A 22,481-nucleotide genomic window follows, 5' to 3' on the forward strand; every position below is an offset into this window, starting at 1 on the left:
TGGTGGGGAGCCATGGAGTTCGACTTTTCCATCTTCAACCCATCTCCAGTAGGCTGGCCTATGTCCTTTCGATTCATGTTTTTTGAAAAACATTGTGATGCAGATGATAATTGGAATTGTCTGTGTTTTTGCAATGCAGGGAAATGTAGTTGTCATTGATGTCAGCATGTTTCCAGTAGGCCTTTTTTCATTGCATCAATACCAGAGCTTTGGGATTCAATGGGCTGTAAAAACAAACAAAAAAAGGTCTGTTTTTCAGGGATGTGAATAGAAGCACATGAAACACAATAATACATACAAACCTCAGACACTGTGAGTGCTCTTTATTTTAGTGCAGGTTAATTTATTTTGCAATGTTTTCTCTGGGCCTTTTTGCATAGGATTTTTTTTTAAATGTGTGCTTTTAAAACGCAACAATAACCTTGACAGAAATTACCTGTACACTGATATTTATTGTTTTGGATTACCTGTCCTATAGCCTACTCAATCCAGTTTCAAGTCTCTGCAAGTTGGTTTTCATACTGTAATATGAATCTAATGGATTCCTTTAAAATCATGGTAATTGACAGTATTAGTCAAGTACGGTGAATGATTATCAATGGGTTTTCCAGACCATCAGTATGGTCCAGAGTCCTAACTAGTTAGTTGGATGGTTACTTTGACACAATTGTATAAAACATTGGGTCCAAACAATAATAATGCAAAATGTTAAAAATGTAATCTTTCCAATTGACATGTTCAATGAATACATTGTTTATTTTCACTTGTTGAACTCCTCTTAATGATTTATTAAATTGTTTTATTAATAACTATCTTATGCAACTTATAAGAGAGATATTTGTCCAAAACTTCCTAAACACTAATCAGGGAAAAAAGGGGAAAAAAAGCTTGAGTGATTTTAAACATCCACGAGTCCACAACTGTCCAAGCAGCTCCAATAGATTTGTTAAAAGGTCAGGTCATCACTGGGTATGACTGTGATGAGAGTCAGGATGAGCTTTTCTGATGTAGCTCCTTCTGCAGTCAATAACTGATGGGGATTGATTTAATATTAATCACAGAAGCCAGGCATCTACAACATGACCCACTTTAGCCGGAGCAATCTGACTGACTCACGCCGATGATGTTACACAGTGGAGAAGTAGTACTCAGATTGTCTTTACTTAAGTAAGTAAGTATCAATACTTCAATGTAGACTCTGTTAAAAGTGAAAAAATTAAATACTTGAGTGAAAGTACGGTCATCGAGTACTGTATCGTCATCTAAATATACTACCAAATGGAAAAGTAGTCATAATGAAGCATGTTCCATTTAACAAGTTTTCAAAATGTATACAAATCTTGTATACGATGTGTAATTCAAAGAACCATCAGAATTATATATTTTTTAAATTTACATACCAATTGTGATACAATAGAGAAGCAGATAGGATCCCTTCCAATAAGTATTTGCTGTGAATTATTAAGTAGGAACTTGGGTACTGCAGCCTGGGTCAAAACTAACCTAAATCCCTTGCAAAGGGCACCATCTGCTGGACAACAAATATTCAGTTTACAGTACTGTAAACTACAAGTCTGTATGTCAGTATCTTTTGGCTCACGATAAAATATATTTAGGACAGTGCTGAATTGAGAAGGGAATTAACAGTTGCAGCAACCAAATATTCATGCATTTTGTACCAGTTACTAAGCTTCTTTATGCGTTTTGGAAACTAAAGCATCATTGTTTGCCATTGTGCTTATTTGCTAATTTATATTGACCAATACACAAATAAAAGATGCATTTTTGTTGGGCGGGAACCCCTTTTGATGTTTTAAACATTGATATAATTTAGCAAAAGATGTGGCACAAATCTTTGAATATATATTCTTTCAAAGTGAATGTTTTTAACTCAGGCCTAAATGGGTTAATGACCAACACAAATCTGATTCAATTGTCAGGAAGATTGAGGCTTTAGTCATGTACAAATAAAGTAATAATGCACAAAAAAAATGTATTTCATAAAATTCTTTATTCATAAACTTGATGCAAGTTTACAAATTACTGTACATTGTCAAAATCACCCTTGCAATGGAAAAAAACAAAACCAAAGCATGCCAACAGTGCATAACTTTAAAACCCGGCCACCGCAGAATGAAGCAAGATAAAGGAACCCAGATTCAGGCTAGTTCAGATCTCAGAGCCAAAATTATGTTGTTGGTCGAGCACTGGGAGGTTGTTAATCAGACCACCTGTCTTACTTAAAGAGAAGCTTTTAATCCACTGCAGTACTGAAAACAAGACTACATTGTATGCTCTATAGAGCCAGGTAAAAGATGTTGACCTAAACTAGATCCCATGGCACAACAATCTGAACTGCTACAGTGTTGGGAGTCCTGGCATTTGTAAAGGTGACCCAGAAAGGATGAGTTATTCAAGTCCAAGTGTCTCCGATGTTGACTCTTGGCTCATTAAATGCACCAAGGAGAACGGGACCCCTGTGGTACAACGTGGGCAAACCATAATATTAACTAAATGAGCAAGAGGAAAAACTGTCTTGCTATAAACCCCACTCAACCTCTGCAAACCTGCCCACCATTTTCAGCAACTTGGGAGAAACCACTTACTGATACACTGACATGCAGAAGACAGCAATATCAAAAGGAAAGGGGGGCCGTTTACCAGTCCAAACACACCCTTAAAGAGCAAGCCAATTTGAGGGGATGAGACAACGGGCTTAAACCTGCCCCAAAACAATATCACTCCAAAACCTTCTTTACAATACAAGCTTATGAACTGTGAATGTATCCGTTGTAAAGTTATTCAGAAAATCAAAAATAAAGCCTAAATGCCAAGAACAAAACGCACTGCAGAGTCTACAGTGAAACAAGAGGAGCTGGTTCATAACCGCCCCACCATGCCCACTTCAAGACAGAAAGACATCCAGATCTTGCATCATGATATTCTGTGCCAATCCCTTGCAAAGTCAAGTGTGCAGTATGTATTCCTGAGATTGCTTCTCCAGAGAACAGAGGGAAAGGCTTGACGGAACGCAACCAAAATGAAACAAACAGTACGACACCAGTGGCACGACACCAAACATCCATGCTGATGACCACCATAATTGTTGAGAGGGGGCGTGTTGTGAACGAGACTCACTAAGTAGGATATTAAATGTCTCAGAAGAGTTCAAACATGACTGTTGATGTTCTCAAGTGGAATGACCATTGACTACCGATACCAGACAGATTAAGGACTTGGGACTCAAATTTACATCACCACATTTTTTTGGCAAGCCGGTCTGTATTGTGAATGAAGTTAGTATTTTGTGATAATCCAAAACGTAGCCCAGAAACTGAGGAATGCATGAAATCGACTGTTGTCAATGCCATTTCTTCCACCAGGACAACAGACATAAAACAATGTGAATACACACATAACAAACACCCACAACAAATGTGTTAACAGCACTGACTAGAATGCTTCACACGGTTTTCTGCCTATTATTCACATTATATTTACGACTCAGCATGCTAAAGGATGTGGCAGCACTGAGAGTGGTTATGAAGACGGGGAGAGCTGGGTCCTTCCTGTGGCCAATTCAGATAGAATACACACTTGCAGAAATACACTAGTAACAGAATGGACTTAAATAGATTGAGTGAAGCCAAGTCATTATTTATAACCAATACTATTGAAACTGTGGCTGTATTTAAAAAGAAACTTGCCATGAGGTCAAGGAGGAGACAGCAGGAAAAAAAGGTCACTTATTCTCTAATATTGTGAAGGAAAACGATTAGCAAGACAGCCAGGATGTGAAGCGGGTGACATCTCAGTCCCATCTAACCTCCAGTATCCGTCTCGTCTCTGCATAGCCTTACTGAGGTTCATCACGTTTTGAGCGATTTAGGTACAAATAAGCTGAAATCTCTGGAATGCCATAAACAGCTGTGTCTATGCAATTATTGTTACAGCCATCATAGTAAAGAGGTGTCATCAAAGAAAGAGGAATGATATAGTCATTGTTGCCAATAACAAATCTAAAGGATTAAAACTCAATAACAAAACAGAAAACAAACAGCAGTAGTCATTAAGCTTACATAAGAATATGGTTGACGGGTTTTTTTTTATACATTTTTTTTTTCTTCTTTTTTTTTTTTTTTTACTTCCGCAAGAGTATCCATGAAGCAATTTTTTTTCCCCCCCTTGTTCTATCAAGTCTTGAGAAGTTGCAGATTGCCCTGCTGTTAATAGTCAAGGGTATAATATAGTAACACAGTCTCTGCCCAGCCCAAGACCCAGACAAGGTTACATTAAAAACAATTAAATCCTTTTGCAGAAATACAAATTTACAAGTTTACATGAGGTGTTAAAATCGACTACATTACAGTGTGATCGAATTCCAACATGCCCCTGGCTTGACCTGGTCATGTTGCAGGATGCTGCCATCTTTAGCCATACTCTCTGAAGCTCTAGGGGGAACAACGGCCTGGTCGGTGGGCGATGGTTCTGGACAACACCTCGGGAGCTCAACAGTGTATATCATACTTCATTGGGGGGGGGGGGGTGTTGTCCCACCCAGGACACAGAGAAGTCTCGTTTTAACTTCCATTCCATCTCAGGGCTTCAAGCTTTTTTTTCTTCAATAACAAAAAAACAAAACAGTTAAGGTGTTTTGAAAGCAAGCTTGCCTCAGTCAGGAGCGTGTTATTCCACGGTTAGTGGAATCTTGGCATTTATAGAGAGATATTTTATAAGCACAAATATTATAGAAGCCATCCAGGGGAAAGCGAGGCAGTGGCTCCGACCACCACCACCCTGCGTTGTACATGTCCCACCCAGCACCACCACTGCAATCACAAGAGGGCTAACGTCACTTGTCCTTCAGTTCCAGTCTGTGGCTGGAGAGGCACTGTCCAGCAACCGATCGTTAACGCCGTCGCAGCTGGGAAGCTTTGCCATGCCTCAGCCTTTGGCCGAGGTCATAGGCAGTAATGTTGGCATGCCCAACGCAGATATCAAATCAAACAGAGGGGGTTTGATACATAGTCCACTGTTTCCTCAGGAGTATGGGATGGGGGGGGGGTGCAAATGAAAAACTAAAAGTGTGAATGTAGGCGACAAAAGGTGAAGAAGCAAAATATCTAGAGTAGGAGACAAGGTCCCCTACTAGCCGGATGATGTTGTATTCTGACACGTATGCATGTGTGTGTATGTGTGCGCAAGTAACTGGGTGGTTGCCGAATGAGAGGATATTTGGTCAGAGGACCAAAACTTCAACTGGAAGTAACTCCACTGACTCCAGAAATAACAGGCGGGGACATTTTTTTTTAAAGAAAATTGGTCGCAAGAACAAAAAAAAAAAGGTGTTGATCCTACGACATGTGGTCCCGGGTGCAGGAAAGGTGGATGGTTCTCTCCTAGCCATCCTCTTTTGGTGGTGTGTACCAACCTGGGAGGACAAGAACAACAGCGTTAATATGACAAAGTGAGACGATGAATATACAATCCTAATGTATACACAATCCTAGAATGCCACTTCAAACATGTACTACAAAGCCTGAATTATTCTTAGTTGCGTCTGGAAAAATAGCCGAGCATGACACCCGCACAAAATGGGCTATATGCAGACACAATTTTGGAATGAACTTGGGCCCCTTCCCTACTTCCTTCACAGGTGTTACCTCTGATACTAATGAAGGCTCTGATCCATTCGAGTGAAACAGAGTCAGGGTGCTACACCAGTGGGTCGGTCTCAAAGTGTCCTTGAGTGGGTTGCAAATGGCCCCATGTAAATGGCCTCAGGTGTGTAACTCTTGGGTCCATTTTGTTCCATTTGTACACTCAGAGTGAAATAAAAAAAGTTTGACAACCACTGCACAATAAATGGAATAGAGCCTTAATTAGTATCAGCAGTAACAAGCGGCCCGGAAGTAGGAAGCACATTAAGTATAAATCAGGTGTAAGAATATCACATGGCTCTGTGTCAATCTGTCTCTTATCAGGCGGCTGCCACTGGTGTGCAACCAAGTATAAAGGAGGCTTAGGAAGATCACCACGTTAATGGGTCTGTGTGAGACTGCGAGTCTGCCTCTAATGAGGGCCTGATTATTAAGACACTGTCCTTTAATGGAAACGTTTAGTATGGACGTACATGGAAACGAAACTGGTTGAGACAGTCTTCCAAGGCAGCATGTGTTATGTAGTGTATTATTAAATGGTGAAATGGCTACTTGCTAAAGATCATTGCAAGAATGTAAGATTTCATAAGTCTTTCCATAAAAAGGAATTGACTTTTACAATAGTCAAATACACTCCCAGAATGTCGGTGTCAGTTTACAGATGTAAAACAAAATACGGTACTTATTGCACATTTGACAAATGGTAGGAAATCCTACCAAAGAAAGATACTGCTATAAATAAGAGTTACACTTGGGATAGTTCATAGACTTCTTGCCTTATGAGTCTTCCACAACAAGCAAGATAACTTTCGAGTGTAACTATACAGTAACAATAATTATGTGAGCATCCACACCGATAGTGTAGTTATCGCTGTGGTACGGCCAGTACCACTCACGTAAAGAAATTTAGTTTTTTTTTCTCTTTTACTTTCAAAGTCGGGTACAGATGTTGAGTTTCATACATTGAAGTATTTCAGCGGATTCAAAAGTTATAGTAACTTCATGTCCCCTTTTTTGCAAGTGAAGATGGCAGAAAAAGAAACTTCCAAAACTCACATGAAATGCATCTATATATAATAATGTGCTGAGAGATGGAATGGAAAATCTGTCATTTTTTGAGACATTGAATTTCAGCTCCCTAGTCTTACTCTTAACTGACTCACCAGATTGCGGCAATATTGAGTTCACAAATACCCTCCTCCTACCACAATCTGGTCTCTCTCAAGCAGAAACGATTAACCCAAACCAGTGGGGGAGAATTCTGATATCACCATAATAATTTAGAGTTGTAGTCCTGTTAGGTAGTAATTACATCTGCTCTGTGGTACAGCTTCAAGACGTCTTGCCTTGGAGGCAGGAGGAGGAACTCACTACTGCCACCATCTGGCCGAGTCAGGTTATCTTACTCTAGCCTTAATAATAATAATAATAATAATAGTATTATAATGATTTCAAACATTGTTGGAAATGATATCTTAACATGACATTTGTGGATTTTACAAGTGACAAACAATTTCTTAATTCAGGAGGAAAGGCACACTGTAATGAATGATATATTATTATTTTTACTGTGAAATTCTGATGTGCAAATATATTCCAGTACCTGCACATGGAACAGAGACAAAGTGAGAAAGGAAGCCTTTCTGTGAGGATATGTCCTAACACCAAATTATTAAAGGTTTTTGTGAGTGTGCTCTACGAATGCTTGGAATGTTACGTTACAATAAACAGTTTATTTTCACTTGCATTTCTGTCAAGCCAATGAGTATTTTCGTTTGCCTGATGAATAGACACCATTCGTGAAAAGCTTCCCCTTTTGTTGACAATGAGACGCTACACTCAAATAAGAGTGGTGAGGACGAGGCAGACTGCAAATAATGTAGGGCTCGGAATATATATATATATATATATCCCCTTACATACTACAGATTCTGAATATTAATTATTATCTTTGAATGAAAATCAGTTGTTTACAATTATACCAGTTGTGATGACTCCAGAATCACACATGTTCCCATTTATATTTTGAGTTTAAGATTGCATTTTGGGAGCATATGCAACTACATCTAAATGTTTGCAATATTGAGGCCTGTAACCAAACTCTGTGTAATCTCACTTTTTACTCACAATTTTGTTATGCACACTACATTAATCTGAATATCTGCCAAGGTGTGCAAACAAAACAGACCATCCCAATCTACTCCTCATGGAGTACTTGCCCTATTATGAACGTGATATTCAAGTTCCAATTAGTTTAATCACACATACCATATATACTTAGTTGCATAATAGTTATAAAACTTATTTTTTCTCCTCAACACCCAATGTCTTCACCAAAAATAGCCAAAAATAGATGTACAGAAATAACACGTCACATTGCGACACTTTCTGGGTTTGTTGTAGATTTGCTATTTTTGCGTAACAATTAGTTTCAGACTCAAGAGTAAGGTCAATAACTACACTGTGTGCATGCAATTGCTGTCCATGTTTACTGCAGAAACAATATGAAGTGCCGTATCACTGAGCCAGCAGTCATTTCAAACACTTTGATGAACAGAAGGAGGGATTGGGTTTCAGTAAACAAGGTCAGCGATGTTCCCTGTATGAAACAGGATATGATAACACTCACCGTTCTTTTCATGGATCTGGACCAGCGACTTGTAGGACTGCTGTGCTCTGGCAAGATTGTACTGGTTCTACACAAAGAGAAGAGACAGTCAACCTATAACAGTGTGTTACGCTAACGACAGATCTATATATATATATACCCCAAAGGGGGTGCACACTTAGTTTACAACACAGAAAGAAAATGTAGGAAATCTTTTATTTACAACTTAAAACAAAACAAGACCAGGCAAGAAAAAATAAGAAACGGAATGTTTAAAGGGAAATCAAAACATCAGGGCTCCTAACATCAATTTCTTTCAGTAGCTGAGATAAGGCCAAACTGGGACAACAAGCTTTCTTTCCAGGGTGGCTTACAAATACCATCTTAGATTGTTTGGGTCTGTTTCAAACTCTAACGGGAGCCTGGGGCCAGGTTAGTTGCCACCAAAATAACGATAAGGTCTAAGGAAAGTGACAGCACAGAGTGAACTGGAAGGATGCTGCTGCATTAAGAGCTCAGCACTTCCCTGGCTATCCACGACGCAACCGGGTGCAAAGCACAGTGCCATGTTGCGTAAGTCGAGCCTTCAGGACCATGTAGACAGAATTACAACAGGCCTGCTCTGAGAGGTCAGTCACTCTGGGCTGTATCTGTTCAAGCATTACGGCCACGGTCTGTGACATTGATTACACTTGTTAATGACCACGCTCAGGCAGGCATTAGGAGAGCAGGCAATGCTCATCTGTTGTGCACATGCGTCACTATCCTGTGTTTTTCTTGGGATTTGGCCGTGTAACTTATTTGCTGTGGCTAGCTATGCTTTGAGATGTCTCAAAACATAGTTAGGCATAGGGAAAGTCACCTTTCTGGCTATACATAAGGCATAAAAACAATATGGTTAGCTTCACAGTTCCACCTTAAGGGAATCAACACTCGGTATAACACATTTCCTTATCGAACAATCGGTCCACCTATTCATGAAGTGAATGGCAAAGTGAGTTTAACGTTTTAATAAAATCAGATATGACTTTTCTGTTTGGATGTAGGGGCTGTCATGGCCAGAAAGTAGTATTTTGCCACTCAGTAGGTGTTCCCGCATAAATTCCAGGTATGATGATGTCACACGCATATCCTTTATACAAGAGTCAAGTTTGATCATCATTCTGAGGCTGAATGAGGCCACTGCCAAAGCTACACATTACCCTGTTTAGCCCTCAACTGGACCAATCAAGGTCATATCCGCTGGAAGCGGTCTGACGCCTCCAGTAGGACTGACTTTATCGAGCATACCCAATGAGTCACATAAATTAGCCTATGATAGGTTGAGTGCCAAATTCAGGTTGGGAATCGCCGTTCTAGACGAATCGCCCCTTAAGACACAAAGCCGTAAAAACAATAACTAAATTCCTACGTCATTAAACCCTCCCACTGATATACTTCAATGTTGTTGAACAACACAACACAACCACGTGCAAATGCTACTGGAAGAGATACTTGGCGTTCTCAGAATCGTTCAGCCTCACCACAGAAATGCACTAAATCAAGCAATATGACCATGGTCTGTGTCACTCATTCTGTTAAGCAGGTTAACGTTACCACATGACATTTTACTTTCAGTGAACTCCTTTAACAGTTTGCCCGGCTTACCTTATTGGCTCCAAACTGCACTCTGGCTTTCCCTTTGACTAAAGTGGCATTGATCTGCATGATAACAGACTCTATGGAATAGGCACTGCTCCAGCCCTGCAATGTAGAGTCAAAGTAGTGCCAATAAACATAAAGGTGTAAATTAAGACAAATTCACAGCAACATTGCCATTACATTTAACACCCCGAATGCCCAGGGTTATTTAATCCATTAAATCATAGCGCCCAGCGATTTATAGCAGCGGAGCACATTTAGCTACGGACCGGATGTGGCTGAAGTAGCTAGATGTAGCCATAACACTCGATCGACAACAACGGGAGGTACGATTAATTATATCGCGACTAGCGACGGGACCGCGGTGGGCTGTCTAACACATAATCTTTTCTTAGAATCGGACGGAATGATTTAGATCAAGTTATTCACGTATTAAGATTTTCCATCTCGTCGGCTAAATGACGACGTCCCACTGTTGCGCAACATCGAATGTTGCGCAACAGACGCTCCCAGCCTGTGGAGTGATGCGATCGGTTTTGATATCAATAATATAAATCAATGGTTTTCGCTTACAATTCCGTGCATTCAATTCATGTCTACGTGTAAAAATATAACATCAATATACCTGCTTTGTGAGAAGCTCCATGCACAGGGCACCTCCTCCAAGAACATAACTTGAACAAGAAGAAAAGTCAAAATAAGAACATGAGCTACACAGAATGTTAGTGTGTTGTCAGAAGCAGCCACCTGCAGACTGCAGACAAACACCCAGGTGTCCATTAAACCTGCAGTCGAAATGGGAAACAATCATGTGGAATGAACTCACCCTCCAGAAAGCACAGGTGAAACTACCCTCACGAATGGTGGATCAAAGGGAAAGTTATCCTATGGAGAAATCAATCGACAGATTGGACATTAGATCACATCTCACAATACTCCTATCCACCAGCAACGTTTCAACCCAACAGGGTCTTCATCGGGCAAAATAACCGATCTGAGGAAATTAGTCTCTGTACTCACTTTATATGAGAAGTTTAGAAGAATGTAATCCATTCCCTCTTTTTCCTTAAGGACTTGCAGGTCACTGTGTAAAGGGCTGTCTGGATCCACCCTGTTGAATTGTACAATTGTGTAATCAATAAATTCATATAACCAGTCTATGAAAGTAAATAGTTTCAGTCTAAAACAAAAATGTAAATCCAGGGGCTACTTACGTCCTCAGCTTGACATGCCATTCATAAAGGCTGTCATTGACAAGCTCCACAGAATAGATGCCTATTGAGAGACAAGGAGGTTTGGAGTCATTGAAAGAATCCTAAACACATTAATTAAAATGTTGCCAGTCTTTCCATTTGCTTGAAGATCACATAATTGGATTGCCCTGCAAATTAATGAGCTCACACTTCAATTCAATTAGATAAGACTGCATTCTGCAATGAGATAAGACTACAATTCAAATGATTAATTTGCCACAATATAATAAGATGACCGCACCCGTCACATCTTTTCTGTCATTTCTGGGAGAGAAAAGCGATCCCACACCTAGATAACATCACCTATTTAGTGTCAAGAAATTGCCTGCTTCATCTAATCTTAATGCATGTATGCATCAGATCACATCTATTATTCTGGAGGAAATCAACATGCCTCTATCCATTTCTAATGCAGAGCTAGGTCAAATAGTATTTACACACAATCCTTTACATCATATGGAATGTTGCATCACTGTGAGGTAATGGTAAAACAAATGTCCCAATTTTTAAACTAATCAAATCAAACATGACGTTATAACATATCTGGTACAAAAACATTATAATACACATTAGTTAAAAAGGGATGACCGCTAAATAGCTATTATTCTGATAATCATTGCTATAGAGAATGTGTTCAATAACAAGAGTGTAATAACAGTAAAATAAGAGTTATTTGCTCTGCTTTTTGGTAAACAAACAATTTCAAGTTGGGATACCAATTTCATCCAATCAGGAAAGAACATAAACATGTGAAATTGGAAGTGATGACACAAATAAATCTTGGACAAAAAATATATCTGACCAAATTGGAATATCAAATTGAAGCAGATAAATGGTTCTCTTGATTAAAATTGGTGACCCACCATGTATTTTCTGTTTAGTAGCTGTGAAGACAGGGAGACCCTGTTAACTGAACACTATAATAATGATGACCATCAGAATAGCGTTAACTTTTTATTAACTAAACAACTGGATCCAATTATGAGAAGGAGTGCATACCCGTCTTGTAACTCTGGGACCTGTAGATCTCTCTAAGCTCCTTCATCAGCCGGTCAGAGGCTTGCACTGAACCAGACACGGCACCCTACAAATTAAATAAAACACGAAGACACAGCACGTGCTTAATAACTCATCAATAATACGAAGCATGGACTAGCATCAAATGCAAACATGTTAAGACTTTGATATTCATCTCTCCCACACTGCGAGATAATGCCTGACTGAATCTCACTAGTCCCCCCCCACCCCATGCTTTGGGAGTGCATGGGAAGTCTGCGCCACTGGGTTGACCTATAATAGATTTTCTGACCAATTTCGGACCCCAAATAGACCCAGACAGCAGAATGTCTAAACAGAGGGAAGAGAAGGCTGGGATGGGGAAAGTCCCTCTGAACAACCAATTGTTTGCACAAGAATGCTGCATCAAAGGGCAGAATCTAAAGTAACCCGAAAGGAAGGATGCTGTAGGCATACAGCATATAGAAGGACATAGAAAAACAGGACCTCCAATGACAAGCAAATTTAGCCCAAAATGTGTATTTAAGACAGCATTTCAATAAAGGACAACTTTCGTTTTTTTCAACCAAGGTTCATGTTTTTGGTTGTTATTGGAGAAAGTAAAAGATGAGTGTACATTGTTTCATTTGCGGCCAGCTATTTTTGACAGGGGGGAGCGGGGGCATTCTAATACATCTGGTCACAAAAGATCACAGGATCTAGTAATGAATGTCAAGGGGGAGGTGACAAACTGACATATTGAGCATACAACACATCCTACTAGTACACATTCAGTAGATCCCGTGATCCTGTGTGGTCAGATGTAATTTCCTGGGGTCTAGTAGTACTATAGTAAATAATAATAAAGAAATCGCCATAAGATTTTGTACAAAAATATGTATTTAGCCCCATGTCCGAATGCCCCCGAAAGAAAGCAGCAAATAAAATAAAGAAATAACACTCAACTTTTACTTTCTCTAATAACCTAAAACATGAACCTTGGTTGAAAAAACGAAAGTTGTCATTTAAATCATTCACACACCGTTATTCCAATAATTTGATGAGTATTAAACAGGGTTGATCATATTTTGATGGCATTATTTCAACTCTATAAAACTGAAGACATAGGATGGTGTAAACAGTATTTAAAATAGTTAGCCGATTGATCATGCACAATTTCTATCTCCAAAAGGGCATGCAGATAATTTACCAATACACTGAGATCATGATCTATATATCAGCTGTAACACTATCAACCGCATGCAGCCCCAACCCCCAAAAATGTATGAAAGGTCACCTTACCGAATGAGCACTTACGTTCAAGTGGTCCTGCCTCTGGTTCTTACGGATCTTCTCCAGGATGGCCAGGTTCTCCTTCTCGATGCCATCATCCTCTGACTTCTTCCCATCCACAGGCTCCTCCTCTTTCATCTCATAGTGGTCCAGGTCTTCGATGTCCTGCAGGGTATAATTGGCATTGTTGGCATTCATCTCACACACTGGAAGTGAAAGAGCTTAAACCTTCGGGTCACCCACATGAAAAGCAATTGACTATAAGGCGTAAGGTTCATGTAGGGTTAATGTATTCAAAATGTCATATCTTTCAATAATGTAATGAGAATAATTTCTTCTTTATCCTAACATGGGTTCCCAACCTTTTTATACTGGAGTACCACCTCAGAGGATATCTGGCTCTCAATGTACCACCGTAATAACCAATGTTAAAATTCAGGAGCTTATAACTGCCCTTTTTGTTCCATTCCTAAGCCAATAATGCTGCTGCTCTGACAAAACTCTGTCTAATCACTAATCAGCACAACTGATTATATTTCTAATGTGATTAATCCGTTCTCAAATCTTCTATTAACGGCTAGGTGCGCCGTCATGCTCATTTCAGGATAGCCTATTTCAACCAACTGTTTGGTCAGAAGAACTACCTGTAGTAATATAAATATTTCGTTCCACTTTTGTCTTTTTTTTGGGCTACTCCTCTGTGTACCACCAGAGGAGGGCTCAAGTACCACCAGTGGTGCTAGTATTAGTAAAACATAAAACATGCAGGTACATTGTTGAATTGAATAATCAGTTATGTCCAGACAAATCTAAACAACATGGACACAACATGGACACATTAAATAAAGAATTGGTTCTCAAAGTAAAGTCTGGGGACTCACAGGGGTCATTGAGGGGGTTCCCAGCAAAGGTTATTAATATAGCATCAAAATCTGTTTAACATACAAGTTCACAGAGGGAACAAAAATAGAACTACAATTTCACAACCTGTCGCAAAGCAATGAGTTATAAGCTTGTAGATTGGCAATTTTTTATCAATGTTATTTGGTGTAGAGGGTTTAAAGTGGTTCAACCAGGGGCTGGCAAAGACGCTTGGCCATCAGCCAATTGTTTCCTAAGCCATTGATTAGATGAAGGGCCAGAACACAATCAATTGCTAATTTAGGAACTAGAACATGGTACAGAGCACTTTGTATACAGCAACAACTATATTGCTATAAATGTTCATACATGAAGATGTGTGGCATAACTGCATACTGTGTAATCAAATATTACAGGTGCTGACAGAAATGCTGTGTAATGATTGTGCACTGCAGGCCACATTCTTGAATGTCCAATAGAGTTCATATTGTCCATTGCTACACCAGGTCTGACCCTACACTAATTATATTCCAAGTTTTCTTTTTTGCACCCTACTCTAATTCTTATACATTTTCTCTCATCTCTCCATTATCTCTCTAAATCTTTTGGAAAACTTTGGACATTATGATTCAGAATTTACTGGGATTTAAGTGGATGAAATTACTTTTTGTGCAAGCTCGATCATTCACAGTTTATTAGATGATAATATAAACATGAATTAGACAAACCTGATAATAATGGCACCCTTAACAAACCAATCTTTTTTTTTTAAACAGTGATTGTCTTTTCTTTATTGGGACCTAAGTAATATTGTGACCTCAAAGTCAGGACCCATTATTTTAACCATTTAAATAGGAAAATGCAGTACTCTGTTGTGACAATGGCTGAAGGCTAGGAGGAAGAAAGTACCACGCTTTATCACAGCAGATCAACTCCTTCCAGCCACGGATTTTAACTTCTATTAAAAAATACAGATTCTGCATACATGCTTTATCATTTTGCATCCTTCCGTCACCCCATCAAAACCTTTCTCTGTCTGTCTTTGGGGGCGTGGGGAAACCCACTTCTGGGTTGCGACACTTCACCGTTTCCTAAACCACATACATCATGAAAATGCAAAATGCTCTATGCAAGTGTGATCATCACACAGAAAACACAACACAATGGGAACAAAAGATCATATTTGCCTGTGGCATATTTTATCGAGTTTGTGATACGAGACTACATATTGTCTCAGACTTTGGATATCATAATATTGTGAGATAGAATACGTTTTTTTTATAGTTACTTTTTAAAATCTCCAACACCATCTTGTTACAAAGATGGTAGTCGACTACAGTTTCTATCCATTAGAAAATATTGTGTGTACATACCTCTCCCATCTCTTCTTCCTCCTCTTCCTCAGATGTGACTTCATCAGTGGTCCCATGCTATAAACATAATAGAGAACACAATGAGGCAAATTGACTCTAGTGGTGTAACCACTTAGACCCTCTATACTTAGTAAAATAAATAAATAGGAGTTGCACTGTACTTGGTACCCTTTGTTCAATCTACCCCAAATCTTGTCGCCAAAAGTAGCAGACTTACAAGCTACAAGTCACAACGTGACGTGAGCATGTAGATCTGCTACATTTAGCTAATGTTCCCCCCAGAATAAAGATGCTGGGGTTCAAGTGGTTAAAAGCAGACATGCCAAGTTGACGAGACAATTTGTCAGAGAGCACCTTTCACTGACCCTAAACCACAGGAAGAGGCTATTGATCTGTGGAAGGCTTAGAGCACATCATTACAGGTCTTCTGTAAGCTACCATCTCAGCGCTACTGTGTGAGCATAAGTGGTTGGTTTGCAAGTGCAGAAAACCCTGCTACCGATGTTCCTCCCACATCGCTAGAAAGTGTGTCACCCAAAATCAAACGCAGGCCTGTGCTGTGCTAAGCCACAGAAAGTTACTTGGCAAGAGCAATTTTAGGCAGACTTGCCTTTCGGTCTTGTGCTACGGGGCCTGCAGGCAGGGGCTGGTCCAACATCTCCACATCAGGGTGCTGGGGAAGGTTGTACAGCCGACAAAGGTCACATATGAGCTTCTTCAGCTGCTGCAAAAGCTGAAAAACAGAGGCAACAGGGTGACTGAGAGGGTAAAAAAAACACAGCAGTGGACACATGATAGACATAGGAACATTTTAAGATTTGCTTTTGTCGGTGCAGTGTAGGTGTTTTTCTGTTAGCATAATACAAGAACAGAGGCAACAATTTAATTTTATGAAGCAAAAAATGGGAACCATGGGTATCACCAGTCAACAAAAACTCTGGTGAACAATTGCACATTAAAACCTATATACTTAATTGACTTGGATGCCCCACGGGCAATTGTCATCTAAAATTCTCCCCTCCTTAACAAATTCTTTCAGCTAATAGTCGATCTACAAGATCACAATGTGTCACACTCGCACATTGTGAGCATGTAGATGAGCTATTTTTGGGGAATGTTCGCCTATTTTGACATGCCTAGAAAAGGGATCCTAGGATTTGTGGGAAATCGCACAAATATGATTCTGTATCAATCGGTTAAATGTCGGGAGCGACGCGGTACAAAGTCACAAATGACATCCGAACTTTGGATGGCTGAAGATCTCCTGGATTCCGACTGAGGTTTGAAAATCCTCCTTTGAGCCGAGGTAAACGGAGATCGGATTTAACGTCCCATAGCTGGTGGTGACGGAGGCGTTGCATAGCAACCGGATCAATACAAAGCTGCCGTGGGGCTCAACCATTATATACATGGAGTATACGTTGGGGTCCGTATATATACGGACCTAGCAAATAAGGAGTCTCCGTGTCTCTCCAGCTCTTTATTAAACAGAAAATGCTTTTTCAGGTCGGGATACCAATTTTATCCAATCAGGCGAGAGAACTCGGACAGAATACAGATTAAACAAGTGAAATTAGAAGTGATGGCAAAGAAATTAGCAGACAAAATTAAGCGGATACCGTTTTGCAACCCACATGTTTTATTATTTTTAAGTAGCTGTTGAGACTCTTGTTACTGAACCAACACTCAATGATTACTATCAGAATATAGTGCTTTAATCTTTTAACAAAAAAATGAAATAAGATGTTTGTTGTTTTTTTCAAACAAGAAATATCACATTTCTACCTTTATAGCTATATATTCTGATAGCAATTTTTATAGTGCAGTGGTTTTCAACCAGTGGTCCCTAGCAAAATGCAGTTGGTAATCAAATTGATCTTTAACTCTTGAGTGCAGAATGAAACCAAATGGACCCGTTTGGTTTCATTTTACACTCTCAAGAGTTACATTTGTTAAACATCAGCATTACTTCATTTACAAAGTCTACACAATTAGAGAATGTAAATTTGTTATTTTGCCTGTTATCTATCCTAATGGTATCAACATCAACAATCAATATACAAGATTGGTCATATTTGCAACCAAAGGAAATATTCACTATATACAGCTGGTATCGTTAGTATTGCGAGCTGGTATTACTCTCTTAAAATTTTGTGCAACACAAACATACCTCAGGACTGCACAAGAGCGAGACACTTTGACAAAGACAGATGGTATCTGTGCAGAGGAATGCAATGTTTGCCTTTGTGTAACTGCCATCATTTACTGAAAGCAGTATTGGTGGAAAGGTGCCTACAAACAAGCGAATGGGCCACATGGCGTGAAGAACTATCTAAACTGAAGGATGTCACCACCAAGTGTATACAAGGAACTGCTTGTCACTGATATTCTGACTTCAAATGTCATTCGTGTTCACATGACGGGCCCTTTGGCCTAATGAAAAGCCACCCCTCTGAGCCTAGTCAGCCCTGCCAAATGGACCCCTCCCCTCCAGTTGCCTGACAGCAAGTAGTACAGCTTTGTCAGACGACCTCTGCATTCATGTCAACAACGGAAGCTGTCTAATGTTTGAACGATATTGATAACCAACAGCAAAATCCCAGCTGCAACAAATCGCATGGGTAAAATCGACAAGGAACCTGTTCAGTGGCAGTGAACAGCACTTTAACTCTAGCTACATGAACATCGCTATAAGCAGCATGGAATTTATGCGGAGCAATGAACATTTTCTAAAACACCACCATACTAAACTTTAAAACTGGCGTGCCTATTTTGGTCATGTCATTGTTGGTGAACTTTACGAAAAAATTAAGAAAATAGCTGACAGTGTGTTGAGATGTGATACATTGTGAGCTATATTCAAGGGAATTTGAAAGTATAAAATAGGAAACAAATAATAATGTATCGGAAATGTATTGTAATTCTGCTTATCTGTTGCAAATACCCCCAAAATATTGACAGACATGCAAACAAACATTTTCATTGATTGCATTGCCTGACAGTTAATTAAAAGGTTCTTATTGAAACAAGCCAAAAGATGATTTAGCACTACGATTATCTGCTGGATTTTGAAACCCAGCATGCTGTCGTTATGGCACCATAATGCACACAGACAAACACCCCCGCGGAGAAACAACCTGGGCAATAATTCTTTAACCTGGCAACTCTCATCAAATAAACCCTAATCTCTCAGTTCATGCCAGGGCAGTTTTGCTGAAATTTGCACCAATAAAGAAAACGTTGTTTTGAAATCGCTGAAGTTGATTCCTGACTTGGGCTGTGAGATCATATACATTTCATTCCCGAGAACATTTGGCATCCTTAAATGCATTAAAAGATTAATTCTGCCATGACCATGTCACTGCAAATTCAACGGGCGTCCGATGGCATGGATTTATAATGGTGGTGCGTGCATTGCCAAGAAAGACCTCGACACCTACCAGGGTATTGCCTCGTCTTACATCCTCCAAACGCTCCAGAACTTGTGCAAGGCTCGGGTCATCAGAGTCCACAAACCATATGGGAGGTGTAGAAGGGTAGGATTCCTAGAGGAGGAAAGATTGTGGGAAAACAAACGTTCAGATCATCATCACGTCGCTGACATTAACATACTGCGTGTCTCTCTCTCTTGCAGTGAGTGAGTACTAGACCTCATCGTGGTGAGGATAGAAAATAAATAACGTCACCAGCCGCATTTGACTGTGGCCTTTAGGGGTGTTTTCAAGGTGTGACGACTTCAAGAAATAGATCCTCACTCACTGCGTAGGTAACAAACGACGCAAAGCAAAGAACGAAGCCTGCTCAGTTTCATCATCACATCACGAAATGCTGCCTGGGCTAAAATATCGGCTAAATGCTAGCTAACTTTAGCTAGCAGTAAAAAAAGAGAGAAAAAAAAGGGGAAAAAAATAATGCTCCGTGTTGTTGGTGTATCCATTTTGTACTCTTGGTGTACAAACGGAACCAAGTGGACCATCATCACGGGTCCATCTGGTTCCATTTGTACACCCCAGGGGTTAAATTAACAATAAACAAGGCGGATGGTCATGTAACCTCTCCCCCCTCCCCCCACACACACACACACATTAAATCCAGTCTTTACCGTTATGTTGCAGTGAATAATCAACAGTTTCTCTCCGGTCACGTTGAACTGGCAGCTCAGCTCGTCTGGTTTCCAGTCTATGATCCTGAAGCGTTCGTGGTTCGTGTCGAAAATAGATTCCAAAAACTTCAGCTCGGCCTTCAGCCCCGACACCGACATCTTCCACGCATCTCCGGCCGATCGGGCCGCTGGGGAAGGGACGGGAATAGGGGAGAGTGGGGGCGAGTCCGGGACTTAGCTTAGCTCGTTAGCCAGCCAATGCTAACAGTTTAACAGCCAAAAAAACAGCCGCGATTTCTAGTCCCAACACCGAAAAATGGACGAGGCGGGGGGTACGTGTCGTAAAAACACGAAGAGGGTTTTATTAATCGCCACCGGACTGTTTGTTATTCGGGACAGACGACACTGTCTAGTAAAAAACAACGTTTGGAGCAGATTAGCTAGCGATGTGGCTCACTAACAGTAGCCTGGTTAGCTTTAGCTCGTAATTATCATGCGAATGATTAGCTCGAGGAGCTAAGATGCTAAGCTCGCTAGCACAGTCCCGTTGTTGTTGTTCTTTCCCGTCTATTGTTGATGTGCGGCTGCTGTTGTGCTCAACAACATGTCCACTGGGCCACGGTGCGCCGTGCTGCGGGTCCCACCGGACGGCTTCCTCGTTGGCTTCGCCCGCTAAACGATCACTCGCCCCCCCCCAGAAATCACAAAGTTATTACGTATGTTGTGGGAGCCGCTGGCTGCTGTGTCGTTGTTCATTCCCTCCCGGCGCTGCTGTACTGTGTGACTGTGAGAGAGTCTTGTTGTGGGGTTTAAAGATGGCGTCCCGCATTCTCTGCCCGCTCCGCTCCTTCCCGCAGAATCCCAGCATGCAGCGCGGCAAGGCGGGGGAGTGAAAAACGGAACAGGCAATTATTATTTTTGCCGAACAGAACAGTACGTACACAACTCTATGACTGTGACACCACACAACTGTACTACTGTATCATCGTAGCTCTATGAACTGTATCATGGAGCCAGGGGAGACTATTTATACCAACGTTAAATAGGCCTACAGTACATACATACCGGTAAATACATGAAAACCACGTTTTAATACATTAATGTATTTTTTGACTTATATTACTTTATTTATTGTTTACTTTATTTATTTATCTTTTACATCTTGAAAAAGGAACAAACACCCGCACACTGTCTTCAAATGCAGTGACCAACTTATATTTCAGGGATACAGCAACGTTTTGGCCTATGCAGCCTTCATCATAATAATAATAATAATAATAAACTTTATTTATATAGCACCTTTCATACATAAATGTAGCTCAAAGTGCTTTACAGAGCAGAAAAGATAATAAAAGCAAAACAAAACGGCATTAAAACAGGCAAGCAGTTAAAACAATAGGACAATGGTACAAAGATAAGAACAGATAAAATAAGGCAACAACATTAAAAACAAGCAGAAAAAAATAATAAAAAAATAAAGATCACTTAAAAGCAATGTTGTAGAGGTGGGTCTTAAGCTGAGTTTTAAAAATGTCTACAGAGGCTGCCTGACGAAGGTACAGTGGGAGCTTGTTCCATGCCGACGGCCCGTAGAAGCAAAAAGCTGCTTCCTCGTATTCTTTTGTTGCCATTTTTTTAGGCAAAGCGAGCAGGCCAGCAGTGGAGGACCTTAGGGGCCGGTTTGGGACATATTTAGGCAGGCAGTCAAGTAGGTAGGGAGGTGCGAGACCATTGAGAGCTTTATAGACAAGTAGAATAATTTTAAAATCAATCCTAAAAACAACAGGAAGCCAGTGCAGTGATGCCAAAACTGGAGTAATATGTTCTCTCATCTTAGTTCTAGTTACAACTCTAGCTGCTGCATTTTGGACAAGTTGTAGTCTGTCAGTTGTTTTCTTCAGGCTATCTTTATAACCCGATGAAGGCCGCATAGGCCGAAGGGCCACACACCATTTCTGGGTACCGTACCACAGATGGGACGCTTGGCCCTCTCCCAGCCATGGAGGTAGGCTACACAGGGTGGGCCGTCTACCCGACTCAGGAGCCCCGTCGCGGCATGGATTGGACGTGCCAAGGAGCTACTTAAGGCCTATTCATCGCTTGAGCCACTGAGGTGTTGGACAGGTATTCATTCAAATGCTAATAAGGTGGCTTTTGTTCTGCTGCCATGTTGCTTGACATGGCAAAGCGGCATAGAGTTCCACTGTCTACCTTTCATGATGTCGTGGAGTGGAGGGGGAGACCCCCAGATCTACTTTACCAGAGGCCGTTAGACTGGTGAAACAAGTGCTGACTGTCCCTGTCACATCATGCAGCGCAGAAAGGTCCTTTTCAGGGCTAAAGAGACTAAAGACATATTTGCGATCCACAATGGGACAAGCGAGACTCAATCACCTTGCTCTGATAAACTGTCACAGCAATATAGTGATGGCATTGGACATGGATGTTGTAGCCAACGAGTTCATCAGCCGCACAGTTGTAAGGAGAAACACTTTCCTCGTACGTTAAATGGTACGTCAATAAGCGACCGCCACAATGTAATGCTTTACTGTTTATCATTGATCATGCTGAAATGTTGAAACAAGATGCTGAAACAATTGAATGTGTTCGTTGTGAACCTTTTTTACCTTGTAGATCTTCTAGAAGACCCCAGGGCAAACAAAGGCAGGGTCCAGGGTGAAAAACGTCAAAGGC

General features: G+C 40.5%; 1 protein-coding gene across 2 annotated transcripts; it reads right to left on the reverse strand.

The window, feature by feature from the left end:
* Nucleotides 1–1,992: 1,992 nt before the first annotated feature.
* ube2q1 (ubiquitin-conjugating enzyme E2Q family member 1) lies at nucleotides 1,993–20,636 on the reverse strand. Of its 2 annotated transcripts, none has more exons than XM_083759987.1 (13): nucleotides 19,788–20,636; nucleotides 19,126–19,230; nucleotides 16,296–16,418; nucleotides 15,686–15,742; nucleotides 13,476–13,616; nucleotides 12,162–12,246; nucleotides 11,124–11,184; nucleotides 10,930–11,020; nucleotides 10,736–10,794; nucleotides 10,535–10,583; nucleotides 9,916–10,011; nucleotides 8,290–8,356; nucleotides 1,993–5,431 (listed from the first exon to the last, which is right to left on the reverse strand). In XM_083759987.1, the coding sequence occupies exons 1-13, from the start codon at nucleotides 19,944–19,946 to the stop codon at nucleotides 5,400–5,402; spliced, it is 1,125 nt and encodes a 374-aa protein (XP_083616113.1). In that variant the 5' UTR covers nucleotides 19,947–20,636; the 3' UTR covers nucleotides 1,993–5,399. The 2 variants fall into 2 exon arrangements, with proteins under 2 accessions (XP_083616113.1, XP_083616112.1); XM_083759986.1 differs by having other exon boundaries at nucleotides 13,461–13,616.
* Nucleotides 20,637–22,481: the final 1,845 nt, after the last annotated feature.

The sequence above is a fragment of the Protomyctophum parallelum genome, assembly GCF_964188405.1.
Source record: "Protomyctophum parallelum genome assembly, chromosome: 2".
Classification (NCBI taxonomy): domain Eukaryota; kingdom Metazoa; phylum Chordata; class Actinopteri; order Myctophiformes; family Myctophidae; genus Protomyctophum; species Protomyctophum parallelum.

Coding starts and splice junctions, on each gene's coding strand:
- ube2q1 (XM_083759986.1), bottom strand. CDS start 19,946: ATGTCGGTGTCGGGGCTGAAGGCCGAGCTGAAGTTTTTGGAATCTATT. Junction 19,231..19,787: donor TTATTCACTGCAACATAACG/GTAAAGACTGGA, acceptor TTCCTCCTCTAG/GAATCCTACCCTTCTACACC. Junction 10,012..10,534: donor TGGAGCTTCTCACAAAGCAG/GTATATTGATGT, acceptor TCTACATTGCAG/GGCTGGAGCAGTGCCTATTC.